The 22,689-nt window shown below is 39.6% G+C and overlaps 4 protein-coding genes across 4 annotated transcripts; 3 read left to right on the top strand and 1 right to left on the bottom strand.

Annotated features, from left to right (window-relative positions):
• The first annotated feature begins 120 nt into the window (after window positions 1-120).
• On the top strand, window positions 121-1,989 carry LOC140941278 (BTB/POZ domain-containing protein 6-B-like). The gene has a single exon (XM_073390258.1). The coding sequence runs from the start codon at window positions 172-174 to the stop codon at window positions 1,504-1,506; it is 1,335 nt and encodes a 444-aa protein (XP_073246359.1). The 5' UTR covers window positions 121-171; the 3' UTR covers window positions 1,507-1,989.
• Window positions 1,990-4,618: 2,629 nt separating this feature from the next.
• LOC140940572 (BTB/POZ domain-containing protein 2-like) lies at window positions 4,619-6,433 on the top strand. The gene has a single exon (XM_073389564.1). The coding sequence runs from the start codon at window positions 4,678-4,680 to the stop codon at window positions 5,758-5,760; it is 1,083 nt and encodes a 360-aa protein (XP_073245665.1). The 5' UTR covers window positions 4,619-4,677; the 3' UTR covers window positions 5,761-6,433.
• A 6,505-nt stretch (window positions 6,434-12,938) lies between these two features.
• LOC140940034 (uncharacterized) lies at window positions 12,939-15,535 on the top strand. The gene is made up of 3 exons (XM_073388906.1): window positions 12,939-13,051; window positions 14,229-14,378; window positions 14,913-15,535. The coding sequence occupies exons 2-3, from the start codon at window positions 14,279-14,281 to the stop codon at window positions 15,470-15,472; spliced, it is 660 nt and encodes a 219-aa protein (XP_073245007.1). The 5' UTR covers window positions 12,939-13,051; window positions 14,229-14,278; the 3' UTR covers window positions 15,473-15,535.
• Window positions 15,536-18,524: 2,989 nt separating this feature from the next.
• LOC140941860 (uncharacterized) lies at window positions 18,525-22,457 on the bottom strand. Its single transcript, XM_073390867.1, has 4 exons — window positions 22,275-22,457; window positions 20,153-20,283; window positions 19,528-19,670; window positions 18,525-19,078 (listed from the first exon to the last, which is right to left on the bottom strand). The coding sequence occupies exons 1-4, from the start codon at window positions 22,455-22,457 to the stop codon at window positions 18,525-18,527; spliced, it is 1,011 nt and encodes a 336-aa protein (XP_073246968.1).
• Between the last annotated feature and the right edge of the window lie 232 nt (window positions 22,458-22,689).

The raw sequence follows: 22,689 nt of genomic DNA, 5'->3' as shown, positions 1-22,689 counted from the left end.
TTGCCGCGGTGTTCCTCGGAAACGAGATTATTTCGCAGAGTACCCAGTCCTCTACGAAGAGCTAGATACGACGGGCTCTGGGGACGAGAATGAGTGACTCATTCCGAGAAAGGGAGCTTGCATCGCTGTACTTCTTTACCTGTGCTGTTGGAAGATTAATATCTGTGCGAAATGGCCAATGATCACTGGCAGACAGAATGTTCAACGATCAGCGAAAGAACCAAGTTCATTTTCAACAACGAGCTGTTAAGCGACGTGAAGTTCATCATTCCTGCGTCAAATAATAATGAAAGTGAAAGGCGGAAGACGATTCCAGCTCACAAGTTTGTTCTTGCAATCGGCAGTCCGGTGTTCTGTGCCATGTTCTATGGTAAAATGGCGGAGAGTACAGACTCCATCGAATTACCTGATTGTGAATACGAGAGTCTGTTGGAGTTGTTTCGTTACTTGTACAGCGATGCCGTAAACCTAACCGGAAGTAATGCGATGCATGTTCTGTACTTGGCGAAGAAATACATGGTTCCTTCACTTGTTGATAAATGTTGTGAGTATCTGGGAGACAACTTGGAAGCAGCCAATGTGTTCTCCATTCTGCCGCACGCTAAGAAATTCGAGCATAAAGATTTGGAAGATCGATGCTGGGCCGTTATCGAGAAGCAGACAGGGGAGGCGGTGACGTCTGAGGAATTTGTCACGCTTGAGAATTCACTTTTGGAATCTCTTGTGAAGAGAGAAGTATTGAATGTAAAGGAAATAGAATTGTTTAAAGCTGTTGATCGCTGGGCAACAAAGCAGTTAGAAAGGCAAGAGGTAACCCCTGATGGTCAAGCAAAAAGAAGAATCATTGGCGAGGAAGCATTGAAAGCCATAAGGTTTCCACTTATGTCTCAGGTGGATTTTCTCTCCGTAGTCCCTGACAGTCGCATTCTGACAACCGATGAAATTGTTGACATAATGAAGCATCACAACTGTATATTGACCACACCTTTGCAGTTCTCCGAAAACCCAAGAACCAAAACCCTTCTTACTTGTAATCGATTTGAATCATTACAGGCCCCTGAAAAAAAATGGCATTACAAGCGTGGAAAGAGTGACCGTATCTGTTTTGTTGTCGACAAGGACATACAACTACTTGGGGTGGAGCACTTTGGCAGAGAGGGAAGTGGTTACACAGTCAATGTTGTTTTGAGTAACACCTCAAATGGTTTGTGTGTTGTGAAGAAATCTGGATCCTACAGCTCGAAATTGCAACATTGTGATACCAAGACATTTTATGGTTTTGATGTTTTGTTTGATAATCCTGTACATCTAAAGCAGAATGTCTGTTATGAATTAGTCTCCCTTATTAAAGGAGACAGCTCATTTTATGGAGAAAAAGGGAAAAGCATCATCAATTGTCATGGAATGTATGTTTCTTTCAGGAACTCAATAGAAACAGATGATAGTAATGGTACAACAACTGAAAAGGGCCAGTTCCCTGCTTTGCTATTTCAGTTACTTGGGTAGCTTGATATCAGCTGTAAGACACTTGTCCAAACTGGTGTAAGTAGATTAAATTTTATAGTCTGTCACATGTGAAACAAGACAAAATGAAATAGCAGTCAAGCACAGTTTAATGATTGTAGTAGGATTAGAATTTTATTACTGTGGAAAAGAAATGGAGAATGAACCAGTGGACAGGTGAGTGGAGTAGTTGCCGCTAACATAGCTTCCCACGCAGATGCTCTTTTGGCTTGTCACGCAATCTTCCGCAATGAATGTATGATGACGCCATAAGAACATCTGTATGGGAGGTTACAGCTGACAGGTTAACTGTTCAAACAGAGATCAATTTATGGGGTCGGGTTCTGATCCATATTGTTACTATCAGTGGTCTTTCTACTGCTGGGTAGAACAATTTCTAGATTTATAACCTACCTAACTTACAGTTAGTTAAGCATTAATTTATCAAATTCATTACCATTAAGGTGTTTATTTGAGAAAAATATAAATTCAAATGAGAAATGGCAGACGTTGGGTTTAATAGACCTTTTGCATTAGTTGATCATTTGAACGACTTTCTGTAAAAAATTATTAACAAAAACAGTTTGTTTTTCAAAAATTTTGTTAGCACAAAGTGAAAGAGCATTTCAAAATTAGGTAACCTGTAAATTTTCAGCCATGAATCTCAAAAGTAACGATTGCAACAGCCACCAAAGTTAGAAGGGTTTGTATGGGAAAAGCACCTCTTGTCACCCAGTCACACTTGAGTGGTGTTCCATACGAATCCTTGTAAATTTCAAAATTTTTAAACCATTGTAAAATATTTCCGTAAGCATTAGGGGGCTCAAATCTCCTTTTTATTCATCACAGGCAATGTGAGCACTTTAATGCGCAAGGGAATGACAGTTTTAAAATTTCAACATTTACAAGGATTTGAATGGAAAACGACTCAATTGTGACTAGGCACGAAGGGTCCACGTTACTTAAGAGGGTGTGTGGGGGGGAGGGGGGTGGGGGTACAAATGTCAGTTGTCAGTTAAATTTTCGGCATTTTGTCAGTTGTCAGTCAAATGATTATTAATAATTAATAGTGAAACTTATTTGTTCATTTTTGATCCTAAATTTAGCTAAAAAGCAGTGTTCTTACCAGGATTTTCTACACTGGGGTCCACAGGACCCATAGAAAAGCTAAGAAGGGGTCACGAGGGAGAAAAGCGGGTCACAATAAGCTACAGTATATGAGTACATCATTCAAGACGGTGGAGTTTCAAAATGCATCATTTAACACATGAGCATGCCCAGAAGTCGTTATTTTATGGACGCCGCTGACTGGGTGTTTTCTAAAGACGCCAGAACAAATTAATGTTTAGGTACGTTTTTTTTAACTTGGGCGTCGCCCAAATAGAGTAATCGAGATCGCTTGTTTTGAGTCAAAGTTGCAATAGGCACGCAATACGTGCGAACGTTAACAGGCCAAGCGGCGCGAACGACTCGTATAAGGTAAAAAGCATGCCGGAAAGAAAGTTCCCACAGCGTGTTGTTCTTGTTGTTGTTTTTTTTGTTTTCCTTCTTTGCGCCCTTGGGACCCCTTGGGCTAAATATAGTGCGGCATTTCTCGAAAAAGTGCGGCAATGCTGCAATGCCGCGGTCTGGTAAGAACACTGTAAAATGGAACATATAATGTAAATTAAACAATAAAATCGAAGACCTGATGCAATAGTACCTTAATTTTTATCGGTTTTGCTATTGAAAGCATTCCAAATGGCCCTCCATTTCCCAAGTCTTGCGTTACTCTCGTCCACACAAATGTTTTTGCTGGCCAGCGTCCAACATTTCCAACCATTAAGCCAATAAAAATTTACACCTCTAGAATATTGCGACGTAAATCATGAGAAAGACGAAGAAAGACCGTATCTGAATCATCTCGGCAAAAATTTGCAATTGCGTCTATAACGCCTTCATTAGAAGCCAACGTGTATGCTGGCGCGTTCTCAGAGCAGCGCAAATTTAAGATCATAGGTCATTTCCAACGGATGATCCATGACACGTGATGGGTTTTATGGTCGATCATTAAGGAAAGTTGACACTTAAGCGTCCTGCTGCTAAGATTATCCATATAAGCGTACATTTAATCACATTGTCTGACGAAAAGAGTGAAACAATACTATTAAAAGGCCTTAAAAACGGGTTTTGTAGAAAACAAAAGACAATCAGGTCCTCTGTCAGTTGTCAGTAAAACCCAAGGCAAATGTCTGTTGTCGGTTACATTTTAGGCGATTTGTCAGTTGTCAGTTAACCCCATCCAGACTCTCACTTAATTCTTGGTTTGCACACAACGTCACCAAAAATCAAACTACAAAACTATGTTTCTACTTTCACGAGGTATTACAGCACCTAAACACCTTTATATGCAGTAATCTGCATTTCACACTAATAGCCGGAGAAAATACCATATGAGCTGACTCGCCGCCATGTCGTCTCTCAGTCCTCCTATTCACATTAACGAGAGAAGTCAAGGGGAGCGCTGGCCTGCGGGCAGGCTCACTTGCCAGGTGCAAGTCTGGGGAAAAATTTGGCGGTAGAGCCGCCGCCCGGGGGGTACTGCCATATATGGGCTATATAGGTATGTGCCGCTGTGAAGGGTATGGTTTTCAAGCAGTTTACTCTGGGATAGGGTATATAAATCAGAGACTTTTGGTCTAGAATAAGGTGTCATTTTTCAGGAAACTGATCAGTTAGTTGAAGATTTTATCTAGACTAGGGAAACAGCTACTCTAAGATTTGGGGAGTTTACTCTATTATAGGGTAGCAAAATCAGCTGAACTAGCTTTGGTATAGGTTAAGGGTTCCAGGGTCCTAGCGACACATCCCCACCCCGAAATTCCTAAAGTAACTCCCCCCCCCCCCCCGGGAGCCGCCGCCACTCGAGGATTAGTCTGCTACACGCCATTTTTAGTGTGGTCACGCAAAGCTGCCCAAAGCCGCTAAATCACCAGATAGGGACGAATGGGTCGCCAAAGGGCAAGTTCAGGGTCTGGAAACGACATTATGTCGGAGGGGACCCAGTCCTCTCATTTCAATTCTGGTCCTCTACAAAAGAAGCTTGCGGAATGTGACTCATTCCGAAAAAGGGAGCTCAGCTTACATCACTATACTTCTTTACCTGTGCTGCTGGAAGATTAATATCTGTGCGAAATGGCCAGTGATCACTGGCAGACAGAATGTGTAACGATCAGTGAAAGAACCAAGTTCATTTTCAACAACGAGCTGTTAAGCGACGTGAAGTTCATCGTTCCTGCGTCAAATATTAATGAAAGTGAAAGCCGGAAGATGATTCCAGCTCACAAGTTTGTTCTTGCAATCGGCAGTCCGGTGTTCTGTGCCATGTTTTATGGTAAAATGGCGGAGAGTACAGACTCCATTACACTACCTGACTGTGAGTACGACAGTCTGCTGGAGTTTTTTCGTTACTTGTATAGCGATGAAGTGAACCTAACCGGAAGTAATGTGATGTATGTTCTGTACTTGGCGAATAAGTACATGGTTCCTTCACTTGTTGATAAATGTAGTGAGTATCTGCGAGACAACCTGGAAGCAGCCAATGTCTTCTCCATTCTGCCGCATGCTAAGAAACTTGAGGATAAAGATTTAGAAGATCGATGCTGGGCCGTGATCGAGAAGCATACAGAGGAGGCTGTGTCGTCTGAGGAATTTGTCACGCTTGAGAAGTCACTTGTGGAATCTCTTGTGAAGAGAGAAGTATTGAACATAAAGGAAATAGAATTGTTTAAAGCAGTTGATCTCTGGGCAACAGAGCAAATTGAAAGGCAGGAGATAACTCCTGATGGTGAAGCAAAAAGGAGAATCATTGGAGAGGAAGCGTTGAAAGCCATAAGGTTTCCACTTATGTCTCAGGTGGAGTTTCTCTCTGTAGTTCCTGACAGCCGCATACTGACAACAGATGAAATTGTTGACATAATGAAGCACTATAACTGTATATTGAATACCGCTTTGCAGTTCTCGGATAACCCAAGAACCAAGCCTTTTGTTACTGGTAATCGATTTGAATCATTGCGCACTCCTGAAAAGAGTTGGAATTACGTGCTTGGAAAGAGTGACCGTATCTGTTTCACCGTCAGCAAGGACATACAACTAATTGGGGTGGAGCACTTTGGTAGAGAAGGAAGCAGTTACACAGTTAGTGTTGATTTGATTGACACTGTAAGTGGTTTGTGTGTTGTGAAGAAATCGGGATCGTATATCTCAGAGTTGAAATAACACGATTCCAAGACGTTTTATGGCTTTGATGTTTTGTTTAATAGTCCAGTACATCTAAAGGAGAATAACTGTTATGAATTGGTCTCCCTCATTAAAGGTGATATGTCATTTTATGGAGAAGAAGGGAAAACAGACATCAAGTGTCATGGGGTGTCTGTTACTTTCAGCGACTCAGAAAAAACAGATGACAACAATGGAACGAAAGCTGAGAGGGGCCAGTTCCCTGCTTTGCTATTTCAGTTATTTGGATAGCTTACTTGATATCAGCTGTAAGACACTGGTCCAAACAGGTGGAGTAGATTAAATTTTATAGACTGTCACATGTGAAACACAACAAAATGAAACAACAAACTTGAAGATGGATCAGAATTTTATTACTGAGAGAGAAGTCGAAAAGTGACCCAGTGGAGTAGTTGCCACTGACATAGCTTCCTTCACAGATGTTTTTTTGGCAGATTAATTTAAATAGCTGAAGCATCCTTTATTATACATGAATAATTTTTTTTCTCACGAATACCTTGATTCAGAGGGGTCTCCTTCTTTAATGAAAATGTCGTCGTCATGACTTCACTGTTATTTTTCAGAAAGATTATCAGTGTGTCAACCAACTTAATGTTTTATCAGATGCATTCCTACTGGGTGTTTTTCGCTTTATAGCTATAATTTTTGGGGGGGAAATAGTGAAATATGGGTTTAGCCAATAAATTCAACAAATAAATAAGACTTCATAATGATGTCACATTAATTTATTGTGTAAATCAAATATTATACGACTCTTATACCTAGATGTTGAAGATGATAAGTGCATTATCCTGTGTAAGTTTGATGGCCGTTCTCAGTTTAAATAAGGGGTTAAGCTCGGTCTGAATAGGGCAATCATAGTTCGAAGCCATCAAAATCAAGCAGAAACCAAGTGTTTTTAAGCTTGTGGTCTATGATATAATAAAATTGTTCTGTGGAAAAAATATTTTCCAATATTCTGGACACTTCTTTGCTATCTTACAGCCTCCGAAAAGTAATTTTTATCATTAATTAAAAATATTTCTACGTTTCTGATTGGCTTACATCCCCAGGTTAATTCTCTAATGAACCAGCTGGTTTGAAAAATTTGGAAGACGTTTGCCGAAAGATTTGACGCTTTAATTAATGTGGCGACAAATAATCGAACTATTGCTTAAAAACGTAGCAAGAATAGCATATAACCACTGGTCTGAAAAAAAAAATTGCTGTTTGAAGGATATCTGATAAATATTCCTTCATATCTCAAAACCGCCAGGGAAAATTATTAAGTCGGGGACATCGAGCTTCGTTCATTTTCTGAGCTCTTAAAGATTTTGTATCATTTAACCCTCATGAATTAACGTTCACTGTCAATATGACGAATTATCATTCGATGCAAATTGTTCTTCCTTTTCATCGGCCGAAAGCCCACATCGTGACCTGCAAATAACTACCTACAAATAATGGTCTGCTTAAGCGCAATGTCGTTCAGTTGTGTTTGGCTGCAAATAATATTCTGCTCATGCGTAAACAAAACCTCTCTTCTCCTTATTGCGATCGCTCTTGCGTGAAAAAATAGTAGATCGCTTCGCTTCCCGAAGATATTCATTGAAAAACAAACTTTGTGATCGAATGATAAAACAATTATTGGACGAGGTCGAGCAATATATCGAGATTTGTCAGTGACGAGCAGATCAATTATTTGCCGAAGCCTTTTGATATGTCTATCGGAAAAACTCCGCATTTATTTTATCTTTCAGTTGATGTCAGACCTCTATTCGAGGGACACCTCAATTCAGTCGTTGATAAGTTTAAGAGTTCACAAGTTACAATGGCGAACGATTTCAAAACGTGAACTGTCTCACTTAAATCGATGTACTGCACTTGTGGGAATTCAACACACACCATAGCAGGGATAAGTTAATTATGATTACTTATAGCAGATTCCGATGCAGAGTAAAAGAAAAATATTTATTAGTTAATTTATCGGCAGCAAATCCCAGCTAAACCTCCATTCAGGGGACACTTGTTACGGCGCAAAATGTAACAATTTTTGACGCGAAATGTAACGACGTTTTTACGCAAAATGAAACAATATTTTTAACGCGAAAGGTAACAAGCAAGACTAAAGCGATGAAATAACTGGGAGACTTAGATAAAGAAAAAAACTTGCTGGTGGTTACAAAAATATATCAAATAAACCCAGTTGCAAAACGTTTTTCGATAATAGTAACTAAATCCTGAAACAGGCATGTGCGGTACAAGTCACATGACCTCTGAAAAGTGGCATGGCAAATAATAAAACGCTAGGTCTTAATTTCTTTCAGAGTATGCATGAGATAATCAACGGTGTTAAATGGGTGTCGGCGTGGTTAAGTTTTCAGGCAGCAGGACTGGGTTGGTATGAAATTTCTCACAGTTACTTGAAGACCGGTAAGAAATGAGAAATTTCATATCTATCACCTTTCTTAAGTTTTACTTCATTTTTAATTGCTGGCTGGTGTGTGTTTCCTACGGTGTGATATTACAAGTATTCTTTTGTTCACATTTGTAGTCATATTCTTTAGCTTAGCTTTAAAAGGATATTTTCCAAACGTCATGTTTAATACGTTAGCGTTGTTGTTATTGTCCATACTCAGAGGCAGCGTTTTGAAACGTGGGGGCTCATCTTTGACTCATCTATACGCAAACCCCTACTCAAATTTTCCAAAATGTCCTTTGCGTTATTTGTTGGCACAAGCTAGACTACGAGTAGTCCCCCATTTTTCCTCAGGGATAGTAGAGCGAGCGAAACGCGAGCGCGCGTGAAAATCACCCCACCCGAGTTTTTCTCGCGTGGGGTAATTTTCACGCGCGCTCGCGTTTCGCTCGCTCTACTGTCCCTGAGGAAAAATGGGGGACCACCCGTAGTCTAGGCACCAGCAAATGTTTTTGCAATCTACGCAGTGTCTACTGTGTCCGTAATCGATTTTTGACAATGCCGGTGGGCAGTTGTTCTTGAACCGTCTAAGGGCAAAAATGTGTGCTCTGAAGTCACTGATGTTACAGGTATTGTCAAACACATCAGTAAAAGTGTTTTAGGCACCAAAACGTGGGGGGCTCTGTCCCCCCAAATTTTTGTTTTGGGTGGGAGCTACGGCCCTTGCCCCCTACTCCGCTGCCTATGATACTACTTTTCCAAAGTTATACATGACTTGTAACTCTATCACCTGCTCAAGACTTTTTGTAAGTTTTAATTTTTGATATTATAAAAAAATATCTATAAATAAACTTGTTTTTCTAACCACTAGACGATGTATACTTTACCAACAACGTTTATATCCAAGTCTCTCAGTTATTTCCAGGCTGTAACATTTTGCTTACATTTCGCGTTCAAAATATTGTTTGATTTTGCGTCAAAAAGTTATTACATTTCGGGTTAATTTTACATTTCTCGTTTATGTGACATTTTCATCAATTGTTACTCTTTGCGGCTTAACAGATACTTGCCTTGGTCCCAAGGCTGTCCCCTGAAGAGAGGTTCCACTGTAAAATTTTTTTGAACGTTCCTAGATACGACGACATAACCTGCTGAACAAGTTTTCAGTTAAGCCCAAGGATTATCAAGTGCCAATTTATTTTTTTAAAAAAGCGTACAATACTTACCAGCAAAGCTGAGTTATTTGAGTTTTACAGGGTTGGTGTTGTTTTTTTCTTCCAAATTATCCATATTTTCTTTAACAAGACCTTCTCCGAAAAGAAGATATTTGGTGTTGTTGGTGTTGTTTTTTTTTTGTATGTGCAGATAGGAAAAATTAATTATTAGCATTGGTCACGTTTGTATGAAAATTCAAACCAGTGCCAAATGATACAGGTATCTTGGCACCTGAGTTTAAGAAGTACAATAAAACTGACTGTTTTGTATACATTAATAAATAACTGGAGACACTCGCATATCGCAGAAGGACTTAACAGTTTTGACATCACTTCATGGCGTGCAACATATTGTATGCAATGTTAGGTTTCAGTTTGATGGCGTTTCTCTTTACCTTGGGAAGCTGTTTACAGGATGAAGGTAAACGTGGGTTGCAATTTCTATGATGTTCCATCCCAAAAGATATAGTTCATGGCCGCACGTTTGTCATATTATTTTAAAAGTTTCATTCTTTTTTATTGTCACGTTCAGTTATATTTGTTGTAATTTGTTATCATTATTTTTTATTTATCTTAGTGATTTGAAAAAGCTACCACGACAAAAAAAAAGAGTTAAAATGATAATTTTTATAGCAGGCATCAGTATGAAATTCTCATCACAATTCGGCTTTATAACGACCAGGGGAATCGCAGCACAATTGTTCTTAAAAATCCTTAGTCTTTTTTTTTAAAAAATGCGTGTGTGTTAAACTAACTGAGGCAAACCATTATTTTTTTTTGATACAAGAGATTTCGTCAGAGCAACAAAAATGAAAGTTTTCAAGAAAAAAGAGTTTCCCCTCTACGTTCAGTTCCAAAACTATACACGTTCGCCGACATTTAGCCAAATGTTCTGATGCCAATTTCCAATTTTTTACAGCAGCTTATAATAGTGACAACAAAAAACTGTTATCTAACAACAACTGTAAAAGCTTAATGTACTGTCAACGTATTCCCAACTCATTGTTTAGTTAAAATGTTAAATATATGAATTTCACTATTTCAAATTAAAAGTCAGTACAATTGGAAAGAGGCTGGCATTTGTATCCACCCGGGGAAATAAATTCTTTTCATTATAGTTAAGTTATATTTAAATAATAGTTAAACTGTCGAGGTTGCAACTTTAAAATAAAAAAAGTTCATGCACTGCTGAAAAATCTGTTCTTTCTCTGCTCAGGAAAACAATTATATTACGAAGCTTTGACATCACAAATCTTTCAGAAAATGAGACGTGCAAAAGATATTGGCATTAATGGTGTCCACAGTCTCCAAGTATTACGTTGATGAATGTTAACCAAACTGCGCTCCGGCAAAGTTATTTTGGCGTATTGCCACTTTGTCACCGGCTTCACCCAGGTGTACGAAGAGTATAAATGGGTGCCATGGACTAGCATCCCGTCCAGGAGAGAGTAGCAAACTCCTAGGCATGCTTCATGTTAAGGAAACTGAAATAAGCTCCGGCCGTTTGGGCCTTTGGCTCGTGTGCGTCTCTACCTTTTCCCGAGCTGGTATTCCTGGGAATTCTTGGTGGGGCTGTGCCTCCCGGTTTTCCAAATCCTGACCCTATTTCAAACCAAACTAAAATATGTTATTTTCTACACCCGTTTTCAGACCTGGTTTCAATTTCCATAGCGATTTTCAGACCCGGGATAGGCAGAAATTAGTCATTATTACTTAGATTAGAACGCCAACAAAAAGATTTGTTGAAATCAATTTCGAATTAGCTTATTACTCTTTCTTTCTTATTCATTGGAATTTTGTCATTTCTTATTCATTTGGAACTGAAATTACAAGTACACTCCCGTAGTTCCCTTGAAAACCATACCCGATTCCAGACCCAAACGAAAAAAAAATCTATACCCGTTTTCACACCGAAACGGCGCAAAAACCATACCCTTTGGGGCGGCACAAACCTATATGACTTATAAATAAGGGAATACCCCCCAGACCTTTTTCTTACTATATTACAACACTTTCAACTATTAAGAAAATTTGTTTTACTTCTTGAAGTTGTTTGATACACGATTAATTAACAGTTAATGAATGAGGCTGAGTATCTTATGAAGAATTGTGGAGATCTCGGAGGGTGTAATCCGCCTCGGGCTACGGCCTCGACGGATAACACCCTCCTCGATCTCCATAATTCTTCATATCATACGAAAGCCAAATTCAATAACTGTTTTACTATTCATTCAAAATAATTCCTAGTTTAAAAACATAGCTAAAACATGCTTACCTCCATCGATCCATCGATGTTCAGTTGATCTTCGGTAGTGTACGTTTAGGTTTGTCCAGCTCCGCAAATATTCTCCAAATAGCAGATGTCGCCCTTCGAGTTGTCTCCTTCCTGTTCTTGCCATGTTTTTAGCTATTTTTTCGCCTAGTTCTTACTCTTGAAACGAGTGAAATGTCCGCCATTTTTTCAAGTTCACAACCAAAACAATTCAACCTCGTCCCCAGGTCTTCTCCGTTAACGGTGCCTTAACCTGCGAAAACGCTGCATTTTTGACGTCATTTCCTCGTTAAAGTCAAAATTCTTCCAAATTTGGTCATCAGTAACTGGTTATGGTGAATTAAACGTGTGCTTTTACCCAATCAGAATCGGGGAAATATTTTGAATGAATAATAACTAATTTTAATCAATAGGTAACTGTCGTACACTGAAGTTTGGCAGTGCAATAAGAGACAAAGCCCTTGGAGGTCACCTAGTTAAAAGTTACGAAGTAAATTCTAGAGATGATTGCGAGTTGCAATGCTATATGGAGAGTGAGTGCATGTCAATCAATTTTGGACTTGGTGCAAATGGAAAATATTTGTGTGAACTAAGTAGCTCAGATCACGAATTGCATCCTCAAGATTTGAAACGTAGATCTGGCTTCATCTATGGGCCAACTCTGGTAAGATATAACGACATATATAAATAGGAGTAAATAAATTTTTATTTGTGTGTGTGTCCAAGCTTTTTTGATGGTGTGGATGGTAAATCAGAAGTAGTGCTGACGGTAGTGGCCGGGATGAGTGGTCATACATAACCTTTTTTAAAAGGTCACTAAAGAAGTTAAGACTTCTCGACTTACCCTCTAAAAATCCTTGGTTGGTTCGTTTCTTGTTTTGGGGGCAGTCACTCCCTCAGTTCAGTGTTCTGTGGTATGGCAATATAAGGCATCTCTGTTTCTGTCAATATTACCTCAGAGACGATTTATTCGCGAGAAGAATAGTTTAGCCGGTTAGGTATAAAAATTATCGGAGTATTTAACACTGTAGGTCATTGTAGTTGCAGAAAGACTAAGAAACTGTAGGTTATACTCTACCTTGAGTGAAACGCTGCCGTTAAAAGCTTTCAGAGTTGACGGCTATTTTTCATAACCCAGCGACAATGATTCGCCGATAACTTTAAATTTCGTAAATCTGCACGTTGGGTTATTGATCATCTGAGCATATTATTAGGTGAATGGGCTTTATCGTTACATCTGTACTGTGAATTTATTTTCTTTAAAAATGCAGAACTTCTGTGTTAACAATCAGTGCTCTTCGAATAGCCGCTGCCAAACAGGATTTACTGACCGTGGATACAGATGCGTGTGTTCTGCTGGATATACAGGGGAATATTGTACAGAAGGTTATACACTAGATATTTTTATTATGTTTTGAATCGCGTTTTTCACAGGGAAAATAAACTGATCTCTATGACTTTTGGCCCCCATTATGAAAAATGGTAGAAATCGCCGGCGATTTTCTTGTAGGATTGAAAACGTTGAAGATACCAGCGTAAAAAGTCATTTCTGCTAAAAAAATGTAAATAACTTTGAAACCCTACGACAAATGTTATGTATGAGGTAACGACTGACTTCAAACTTGCATACAAAACTAGAGAGCTCTGAGGCTTATTTCCTGAAGTAGTCAGAGGGAAACATTTGTCGAAGGATTTCAGAGCTATTTACATTTTTTTTTTTGTCGAAATGTGGTTTTTAATATAGTCTTAATATAGAGAATTCATTTATTATAAAACCACACTAACAACTGTAATATACTGTTACTATATCAGAACTAAGATCACTAAAATTGCTATGAATACGTGGAGATATTCCTGATGGACTTCGCAAACTTGAATAGATTGTCTTTCCAGATCATGTAACGAACAACACGCTATTTTAAGCAATAGGTTCGGACCACCTTAAGCAATAACTCCCATCCTGCCGTATGACCTCACAACGAATGATTTGATAGATTAAATCTTGATTACTGTACTGGTAGCAAAGCAGCTTTTATAACATGAAAACTCCATACAAATGCACAACACTTTGTTACGAAATATATAGACAATCCTTATCAAGTGTCAATGATTTTTGTGCCCTCCCTAGTCATGCCTTGATTATAGATTGCGCTAAAAAGTGTGGGCCATTTCATGCTTTAAAATAATTTGTACCCCTGCAGGGCCCGGTTCTTAGAATGATGGTTAAGTTTAACCCAGGATAAAGCGAAATTTTAAGCACGGTTTTCTTGCTAGTAGCATGTAACTCAATGTTGCAAAATACCGTTGAGCCTTTACTCTGAGATACGGTAACGATTTACACAAAATGTTACTCTAAGCAATGCACAGGAAAATAAAATACAAACTGAGTGGAACAAAATCTTAATCCTGGATTAGCGCTAATTGGCCTCTCAGGAACCGGGCCCTGAATGTTGCATTAACTATTCTGAATTTTCACTAAACTGTATGCTCTTACTGGCTACAAAAGGCCTCAGGAAATGTTACAAATAAATAACGTTTACTCTCACGCAAATTTCGGTTTTAGGGGTTCTCGGGAAAGTCTCGACAAACCCTGGTAATTCATGCAAAGATATCATGGAGAGGGGAGCTGCTACTGGTGACGGGGAGTACTGGATCGACCCTCAGAAAAATGGAGACCCTTTAAAAGTCTACTGTGACATGACAACAGATGGAGGTAAACAGATTATAAATGCGCTCTATTTCCTGACTCCATGCATTTTGCAGTACTCACAAAAAGTAAAGGCTTTGAAAAGCCTACTCTACATAAATACAATGAGAAACCCAGAAAGCTCAAGAACGTTTGATGGTATGTGAGCAAAGTAACAAAGTTAACCTATTACCTAGATAAGGAAGAAAGAAACAAAGAAAGAAAGAATGAATGAATGAATAAAGCGTGGCGCCAAAGGATTGGCCTATTCAGGCCGCCTTTTGAGAGGACAGCTTAAGACACATAATATAGATAAATACTATGAATTTTAAATGAAAAAATGTCTTGTAACGCGATACCGACTCGCTCGCCGCGTCAACAGAAATTACATTCCACCCTCGTAACGAGAGCTTGGGACGCCTGTGGCGCAGTGAGCTTTCTTGGACATTAAGCAGTTACTTCTCCCGAAACTATTATCAGTTGTTGGGTAATAAAATTTGCCCATACATAATTTCTAACCTCATGAGCAACACGTCGTTTTTACTTTTTTTCTTGCTGTAGGAGGTTGGCTTCTTGTGGTTAACATCGTAGCTGATGGAGTGCTTGGCGACAATGATTCCTGGACCGCTGAAACATCATACCGCGGGATCAGTAATTACAGCAATCAAAGAATGGCCATAACTGGAGATGGAATGAAGGGACTAAGAGCACACTTGAAATTCACCCAACTGAGATTCCACTGCAGCAAAAAACAAGGAAATACTTTCCACGTCATCACCGCCCCTAACAGCACCCGTGGAGAAGCTGTCGTCCGCTTTTTCAGTGCTGAAACAGATGTCCACCCATTTTCTTGCAATTCGTTTAAAAGGATGAGCGATGATAATTCTAATCTGGCCGTGAAATGTGAAAAGTGGGGAAAAATTGACGGAATCCCCTTCGTCGGAAAGTGGAGTGGGTTTTTGGCACCGACTAAGAAAAGAACGCACCGCTACGTGGCGTTCGTATACCGAAGCCGATATGTCGGGGCTAAAGTGAATGGACATATACATTGCGATGACTATGTAGATGGTACATTCTATGAAATGTCCGCAGGAGATTTCTTCAAAATCTATGTTCGCTGAGGTTTACTGACGGGACATTTTCACACTGTCTTTGAATCACTTCGAAAGACTAAACGATATTTTCAGCAAACGCTTCAGTTTTCGACGCTCACAACAGATAGCGGTTTCTGTCTTTTAAGAAGCTTACGGGAAATTACGGTGTTCCTCCCGGACTCGTCCCCAGTCGTCTTTGCGTAACGCGTGTCGGCAAGGGAAGGGAGATGGGAAGAGTTCCTCATTAGCTATACCGTATTTATTCGATTAAACGCCGCGTGTTTTAGAACAATTTAGAATGAAGGTGATGTGAATTGCGGAAATAAAAATCTAAGTAAAGTTATGACTGTCGTAGTTGTAATCGCGATTTAAGTGACTGCAAATTAAGCAATTCGAATCCATGGCCTAGTTGCTTTAGCGCTGCAGTGCTCTACTTACTGAGCTATGAAAACCTATACATTGGGAGCAAGCTAGTTTGCTGAGTTTATTGCTTGGGAAAACTTCGAGATATTTTTGCTATTATTATTTTTTAATAGCAAGCAACATCGGGGTCGACTCAATGGTTTTGCTTCGAGCACCGAGCTTTTACCCTTCTCTAGCTAGCAAGCGTTGCCCATGTTTTAATTTTATTTATCGCTGTTAAGTAAGTTAGGAGAGCCCCCTTGTTTTTTTTTTTCATTTATTTATGCATTTATTCTTCTGTATTAAGGGTAAGAGTTAAGTTAAGGTTCGGGTAATTTATAAATCTGCTTATTATTACCATTATTATTTGTATTACAAACCGAAGATCTTCAGTTTCAAATAAACGACAAAATAGAAGTCTAGCAGATTTTTTAACTACACGCAATATCCTTACTTTTAAAATAAGTTTTCTCCTTTACGATTTTATATGGGTACACCGTTATAATTGAACAAAGTAAAAAACAATCTCAAGATGGCGCCCTGATCGCTCTAAATTTTTTTACGTGACTTTTTTTGACTTATGGCTCCATTTACAAGAGATGTGTGTTAAACTTCTAATGATTATGCAATTTTATCTGTTTTTACATTTTCACATAAACAAATAAATTGGTCAGTTTTTAACGGCCAAATATTACAAATCTAGTGTTGATTAGTGCTAACCTAGCTATAAATTTCTCTCCTCTTTTAACATAAATTAGGAGAGCTTTCTCGTTGTTTTATAAGTAATATATAAAGCATGAGACGCTGTGTTTTATGACCAGATGAAACACTGAGAAGAGAGTTAAAAATACGACTCACAGCGGTTTTTTTTTTACCAACTTCGAGGTGCTTCATCTGGTGATGAAACGTTTTTCACACAAAATTGTTTTAGCAGGAGAAATTAAGAATGCAAAAATGAGCAGTTTTTCCTCTGATTTCCAAACAATCATCAAACAGAATTATTACTGAGTATGAGAAATACATATTCACGATTATTTACGTTGATTAGAGACTTACGAATTCTTACAGAGTGTAACATTAAACCATATTTAAAATTCAAAGTAAACGTTCCGTTGTGCTTGTTGATAGTTTTGTGTTCTCATTTTTTTTTTCATATTCATATTCATAATGATTCTTTCCTTTACATTCAATCTACAAACATGACTTTGAATTTTTTATATTCGCACTCGACAATAACGACTCTAAGTCGTTTAAACGTTGTGTTTTGGCGACAATCTTTATTTTATGAGTAGGTTGATAGCAATGGTAATAAAATTAGTAACGCTTGTGCACGACATAAGTCACCAACTCAAGAGCTTTATCCTTTCGCCGGCCACAACACACTTTCCGCTTAAAAAGTATAGGCGTTCGGTCATCATTTTTAAGAATGCATCGGAGCTCCGGCTTTATCCTATATATGGGAAATCTATTTGTTAACCGATGCGGCTCAAACATTAGAACAAGCATTCCCCAAAGAATGAGTATTTTTTTCTCACGCATGTACACAAATATAACTATATAAACACTTTCATAAATGATTTGGTATTTTTTACTGTGATAATTCAGTGCTAATGAGGGTACCGCATATTCAGTAATTATGAGTCATGATGACTTTCATAGTTCTCCTCAACTGCATTTTTAATGACATAGCCTGGGAACAGGCTCCGTAGTGGGGGAAAAGGAAAAAATAGGGGTCAAATAGGACAAATATCACATATTACGCAGTAAAGATAGCATGTGTTTGCCTCAAATTCGCCGGCAGTTATTCACTCTCACACCCATTTTCTTTTAGTATATTACACATGTACATTTACTCCAATTCTCTCCCCCTTCCATCCCTGACATTTTATGCCCCCCCCCCCCCCCGAGCTTCGCGCGGTTCTGAGATACACGTATTTCTAGTAATAGAGAGGAATAGTCGTGAGGCCCGTTCGATTCCTTTGTTAAAAGTTTTTTTGTGGACCTGACGGTGCACAACGTTCAATAGCATTCCTATCATTATTTTTGATCAGTACTGACCAATAAGGAAGTCACATCAAATTATTCATTCGCAATTTGTGAAATGAGAACGAAGTGTTGTGCCCATCATCTTGTGTTATTTGCCGCCTTTCATAACCAGTCCGCTAGCCTTTCTACTAACTATAGAACGACATCTCCCCAAAATGGATCACTCCTGGCCTCCTCCGCAGGCAACTCCTTTTGAAAGGCTTAAACTGACCTTGAGTAGTCTGAGAACGAGAAAAGGAAAAATGAAAGAGGAGGAGTTTACCTGTCACTACTGTCTCAAATCTCAAATCTCAAATTTTATTTTAACACGGTAAAAAAATTCATCAGGTTTTTTGTTACATATAAAGTATAACTACATAACAATATTTAATAATAATAAATACATATCTAAAGAGTCACTGTCACTTCACGTTCTCTTCCCCATTCTCCCACCCGTTCTCTAAAACAGGACAGTGATGCCTGTGGAGGAGGGTGTCACCTATGCGTTTAAACCAAAACTAAAGTGATCCAAAGTTGAAGTTGGCTTACACGTAAATCTCGGCCTACACATAAAGGCATCTCAATTGTCATACTTATGCATTATATCACCCTTCAGAGTGCAAAGGGGTGCATTTGGTGTTACCTCTGTCCTTCAGCGTACAAAAATTTTCCAGAAATCTCTCGATGATTTTGTAAAGAGATTGATCGCGTCGTCACAGAGCCAATAGTCCCCAACAATATGCCAGTGATACCTGGAAGCTATAAATGCCGCATGATCGTACAATCGAAATGTAGCGTCCTTTTTGTCATGGTGTCCCCATTTTCCGACGTATTGTCTGCTATCATTTCCCCAATAAGCACAATGCAAAGCCAACACGGACGTATCGTCGTTCATCCTCTGAAACGAGTCGCAGGAACCTGGAAGTGTGTCAGTCTGACCGCTGAAGTAGTGGACTACAGCTTCACCCTTGCTGTTGGTGGCCGTGATGACGTGGAAGGTACGCCCATGTTGCTTGCTGCAGTGGAATCTCAGTTGAGTGAAGTTCAAGTGCAACCTCAGCCGACCCAAGGCGCTGGCAGTGATACCCACATTTTGACTGTAATTGTAATTATTGATCTCGTCGTATGAACTTGAAGGGGTCCAGGATTGCTCGATGCTACCAGTCTCATACACACCCAGAATGTTGGTAACGAGAAGCCAGCCTCCTGAACATAAATTAACAAATGAGTAAATAAAATGACTGCAAATCAGGGACATTTTTGGATAGACAAACCCACAAATGAGTCGCTAAATTAAAAGAGCCAGTGGAAATTTTAACACAGAAATCCCCCATTCAAATAGTGCAAAAAAAGAGCGGAAACTGAAATTCTTTGGCCATGTCACAAGACATCCGTATAAGCTTAGACATGACGGCCAGGCAAACATGAACACCATCATGTACGGACGAATTCCTGGAAATAGAGGGCGTGGTAGGCCACGAGGAGGCTGTATGGTGGACATCTGTCGATGGACACGGAGTACACCGTCACAAGCTCCCACGCTTGCTGAGAGCAGAGAGTTAAGAATTAGACGCATCAGAGTGGGTCTATCTACGGATCTCGAGGGAGCGTTTGGAGTAAAAGAGATAGAGATGATAACGCAAGTAGTCACTCACCTCCGTCAGTGGTCGTGTCACAATACACTTTCAAAGGGCTTCCGTCTTTCTCGGGGTCGATCCAGTACTCCCCGTCGTCTGTAGCAGCCCCACTGTCTAACATGTCTTTACACGATTTGCCAGGGTTGGCTTTTTCACCCAGTCTAATTTCTTAAAAAAAATCAGCATTGTTATTCATGCGATCAGAAATAATTTACTTTCATTTACACTGTTTTGCTGGATGCCAGAGGTGTTATTTTCCCTTTACGCTTCTCGCTGCTGGTGAACGAGAAGGCCTCTGGCGACCATGGTACTGTTTTGCGGTCGCGCAACTTCAGCTACAAACTCCTTGGATTTTGACCTGCTAAGCGTTAGATGGAACCACCAAATTATCAAAATGATTTAAGAAAACATGTCAAGAAGAAAAGGATTCCAAATACTTTGTCAAGGGGTAACAGTAGCAGGATCTTTGCTGATTTTTTTGTCTTTTCTATTGAGAATTTTTTAAAGCCGCAGATAACGTTTTGGAGATCTATGCATCGATGTGGCGATAACGTTTGGCCAGTTTACGTCAAGTTAGTAAGTTAAGCTAATTTCGGCTTCACCATTCTTCGTAACCCTACTATACTGATGAAAAAAGAATTACATGAGCCTAATCCTCAGCCTTAATATGATAACCTGTTTCGCAGAATTCTCCCGTGATGCCTGTATCACACACGCATCTGTATCCGCGATCAGTGAATCCAGTTTGACAGCGGCTATTCGGCGAGCAGAGTTCTGTTAAAAAAGCAGAGACAAAATGGTCTATCATTATACGACAACAAGAGACTATAAAGGGGACAGAGAGGGCATCCCCCATATACACCCTATTCCATAGGTAATTCGTCTCGAGTTATTTTTAGAATCGGGATAAAGTTACCTCGCGCGAGGCGTGGATGTTTCGTGGAGGTTTCGCATGACCAAACGCCGTGCAAAACATGTCGGGCGAGAGGCAATGAAAGCGTAAAAAGATCGAGAGCATTCCTGAATATTGAAGCGAAATGAGTCGGCGCTCACCTGGGAAAAAGGAATCGCTGGACTCTTTGACAACCCGTGAAATCAGTTTAACTCGAAGTTGTCGTAGCCTCAGTGCTTTAATAAAATGAGAAATTTCGCCGGTCTATTGAAACCGGTCGTTTGTACAATTTAGGGGGACGACCACTAGAACGTCAAAAAAACAAGAGGTTTAATTAGCAAAACAACAACTTCGCACGTGCAACACACTTTTTTGTTCATTTCTTTCCCGTTTTTGCACGACTACGACGTGAAAATGCCTACTTTCGCGTTTTATGGAGGACGTAAATAAGCAACGACGAAATTTTATTTCTCTTTCTGAGCTTGAATATGGTCCCTTGAAATTCAGCTTTAGGAGGGTTCACCTACAATTGACAAAGTAAGTGGGTAGGAATAATCGGTATAAAGACTGAAAAAAAATAAACATCAAACCAGAAATTGCTCTCTTCAAACTGTAAATTATAAATAATCCTGAGAGAATATTCAGTGTGTTAAGGATTTCCCTGCTCTACTGTTAGCTCTATACAAGAGAGGAAGGGCGATTCTTTTTTAATTTCGGTTTCGCTGACACAGCTTTCGCAGAAATCTCGCTGTAGTCGTTTTCGTCGACAAAGGGAATAGCAAAATCGCTCTCCGCGTCTTCCCCCATTTTGTTCTGCGTCATTTCGTGAAGGACGCGTGGCTCTCAGCGTGGGTCATCCACGCGGAACACATTCGCGCTATGTGATTGGCTGTTGTCTAATCCCCCTTGAGATCTGTGGTGTTAAAAATAACTCGAGACGAATTACCTACGGAATAGGGTGTATATGGGGGATGCCCCCTCTGTCCCCTTTATAGTCTCTTGACGACAATTAACACACTTAAGGCCAGTTAGAGGTTATTAAGGCATGCATTATAAATTCAAAATAATAAAAGCAAGAGATCGAGGATTTCTCTTTTGACTTTTGAATCTCAAAATCGCAATACAGTGAAACCTCTCGTTTGGGACAACTCTATTCAAGAGACAACTCCATTCAGGGGGCACAAAATTTGGTCCCGGAAATATGTTCACATAATCTTTGTATTTGTTACCTCTATTGAAGGGACACCTCTATTCAGGGGAAAGGGACACTTTTTCTGGGTCCGAAAACCTGAGTTTAACCTCCATTCAGGGCACACCTTAGCTCTCAAAATGTGACTGATCACAAAGAGGGTTGATATCTTCAGGTGTGCACTAATAAAAAATGTGGAAGCTTTCACAAACTTAACTATCTCACTTAAATCGATGAAAAGTGTTTGCTTGAATTCAACGTATAATGTCGTAGGAATATAAGTTATTGATGATTTTTGTATGTTTTCTTTGTTGGTTCATTATTAACAAACCCCGCAGCCCAACTTCTATTCAAGGAACACTTGCCCCCGTCCTGAGGGTGTCCCCTGTTTTGTGACTCATTATAGGCGGTGCAAGGCTGTTCAACGTTTCTTTGTTGGTTCATTATTAACAAACCCCGCAGCCCAACTTCTATTCAAGGAACACTTGCCCCCGTCCTGAGGGTGTCCCCTGTTTTGTGACTCATTATAGGCGGTGCAAGGCTGTTAAACGTGCTTGACCACTTTGGCAAGGCAGTTGTTGATGCAGCTTCATGTTATCTCTCAACCAAAATTCGTTTATTTTTTGGTTTTACTATAGAAAACAATAGAGCCTACTGAGAGCTAGGAGTCGAGGGCAATCTTACCTCAGCTGGTGTATAACTGAATCCAGTTCTATTTTTAACATCGCCAGGGTGTATATCGGCAGTTGAGTCGCTCAGTTCGCACACTGTTCCCCTTTTTTCACCCGCGGTTAGGTTGGTGCCAAAATTGTACGACACACAGTCAGCGTTCATAAAGCATTCAAGCTCGCAGTCATCTTTCGTCATTATTTCCTGGCTGCTTTCGATGACATGGCCATCCAGAAACTTGCCATCTAATGAGGGGTTGAACCTCAACGCTCGACAGCCATTTGTTTAGCGAGATAAAATTATGAGAAAGTAGCGAGAGAGGTCAATTACAATATACCCTAGTCCAAATTGCCAAGAGAAAAAAAGAACGAAAGAAATAAAGAAACAAAGAGAGACAGAAAGGAAGAGAGATAAGCAAAAAAAGTAGTAA

The sequence above is a fragment of the Porites lutea genome, chromosome 6 (genome assembly GCF_958299795.1).
Source record: "Porites lutea chromosome 6, jaPorLute2.1, whole genome shotgun sequence".
Lineage (NCBI taxonomy): Eukaryota > Metazoa > Cnidaria > Anthozoa > Scleractinia > Poritidae > Porites > Porites lutea.
Note: the sequence above shows the minus strand (reverse complement) of the source record. Positions and strands in the feature narration are given on the sequence as shown.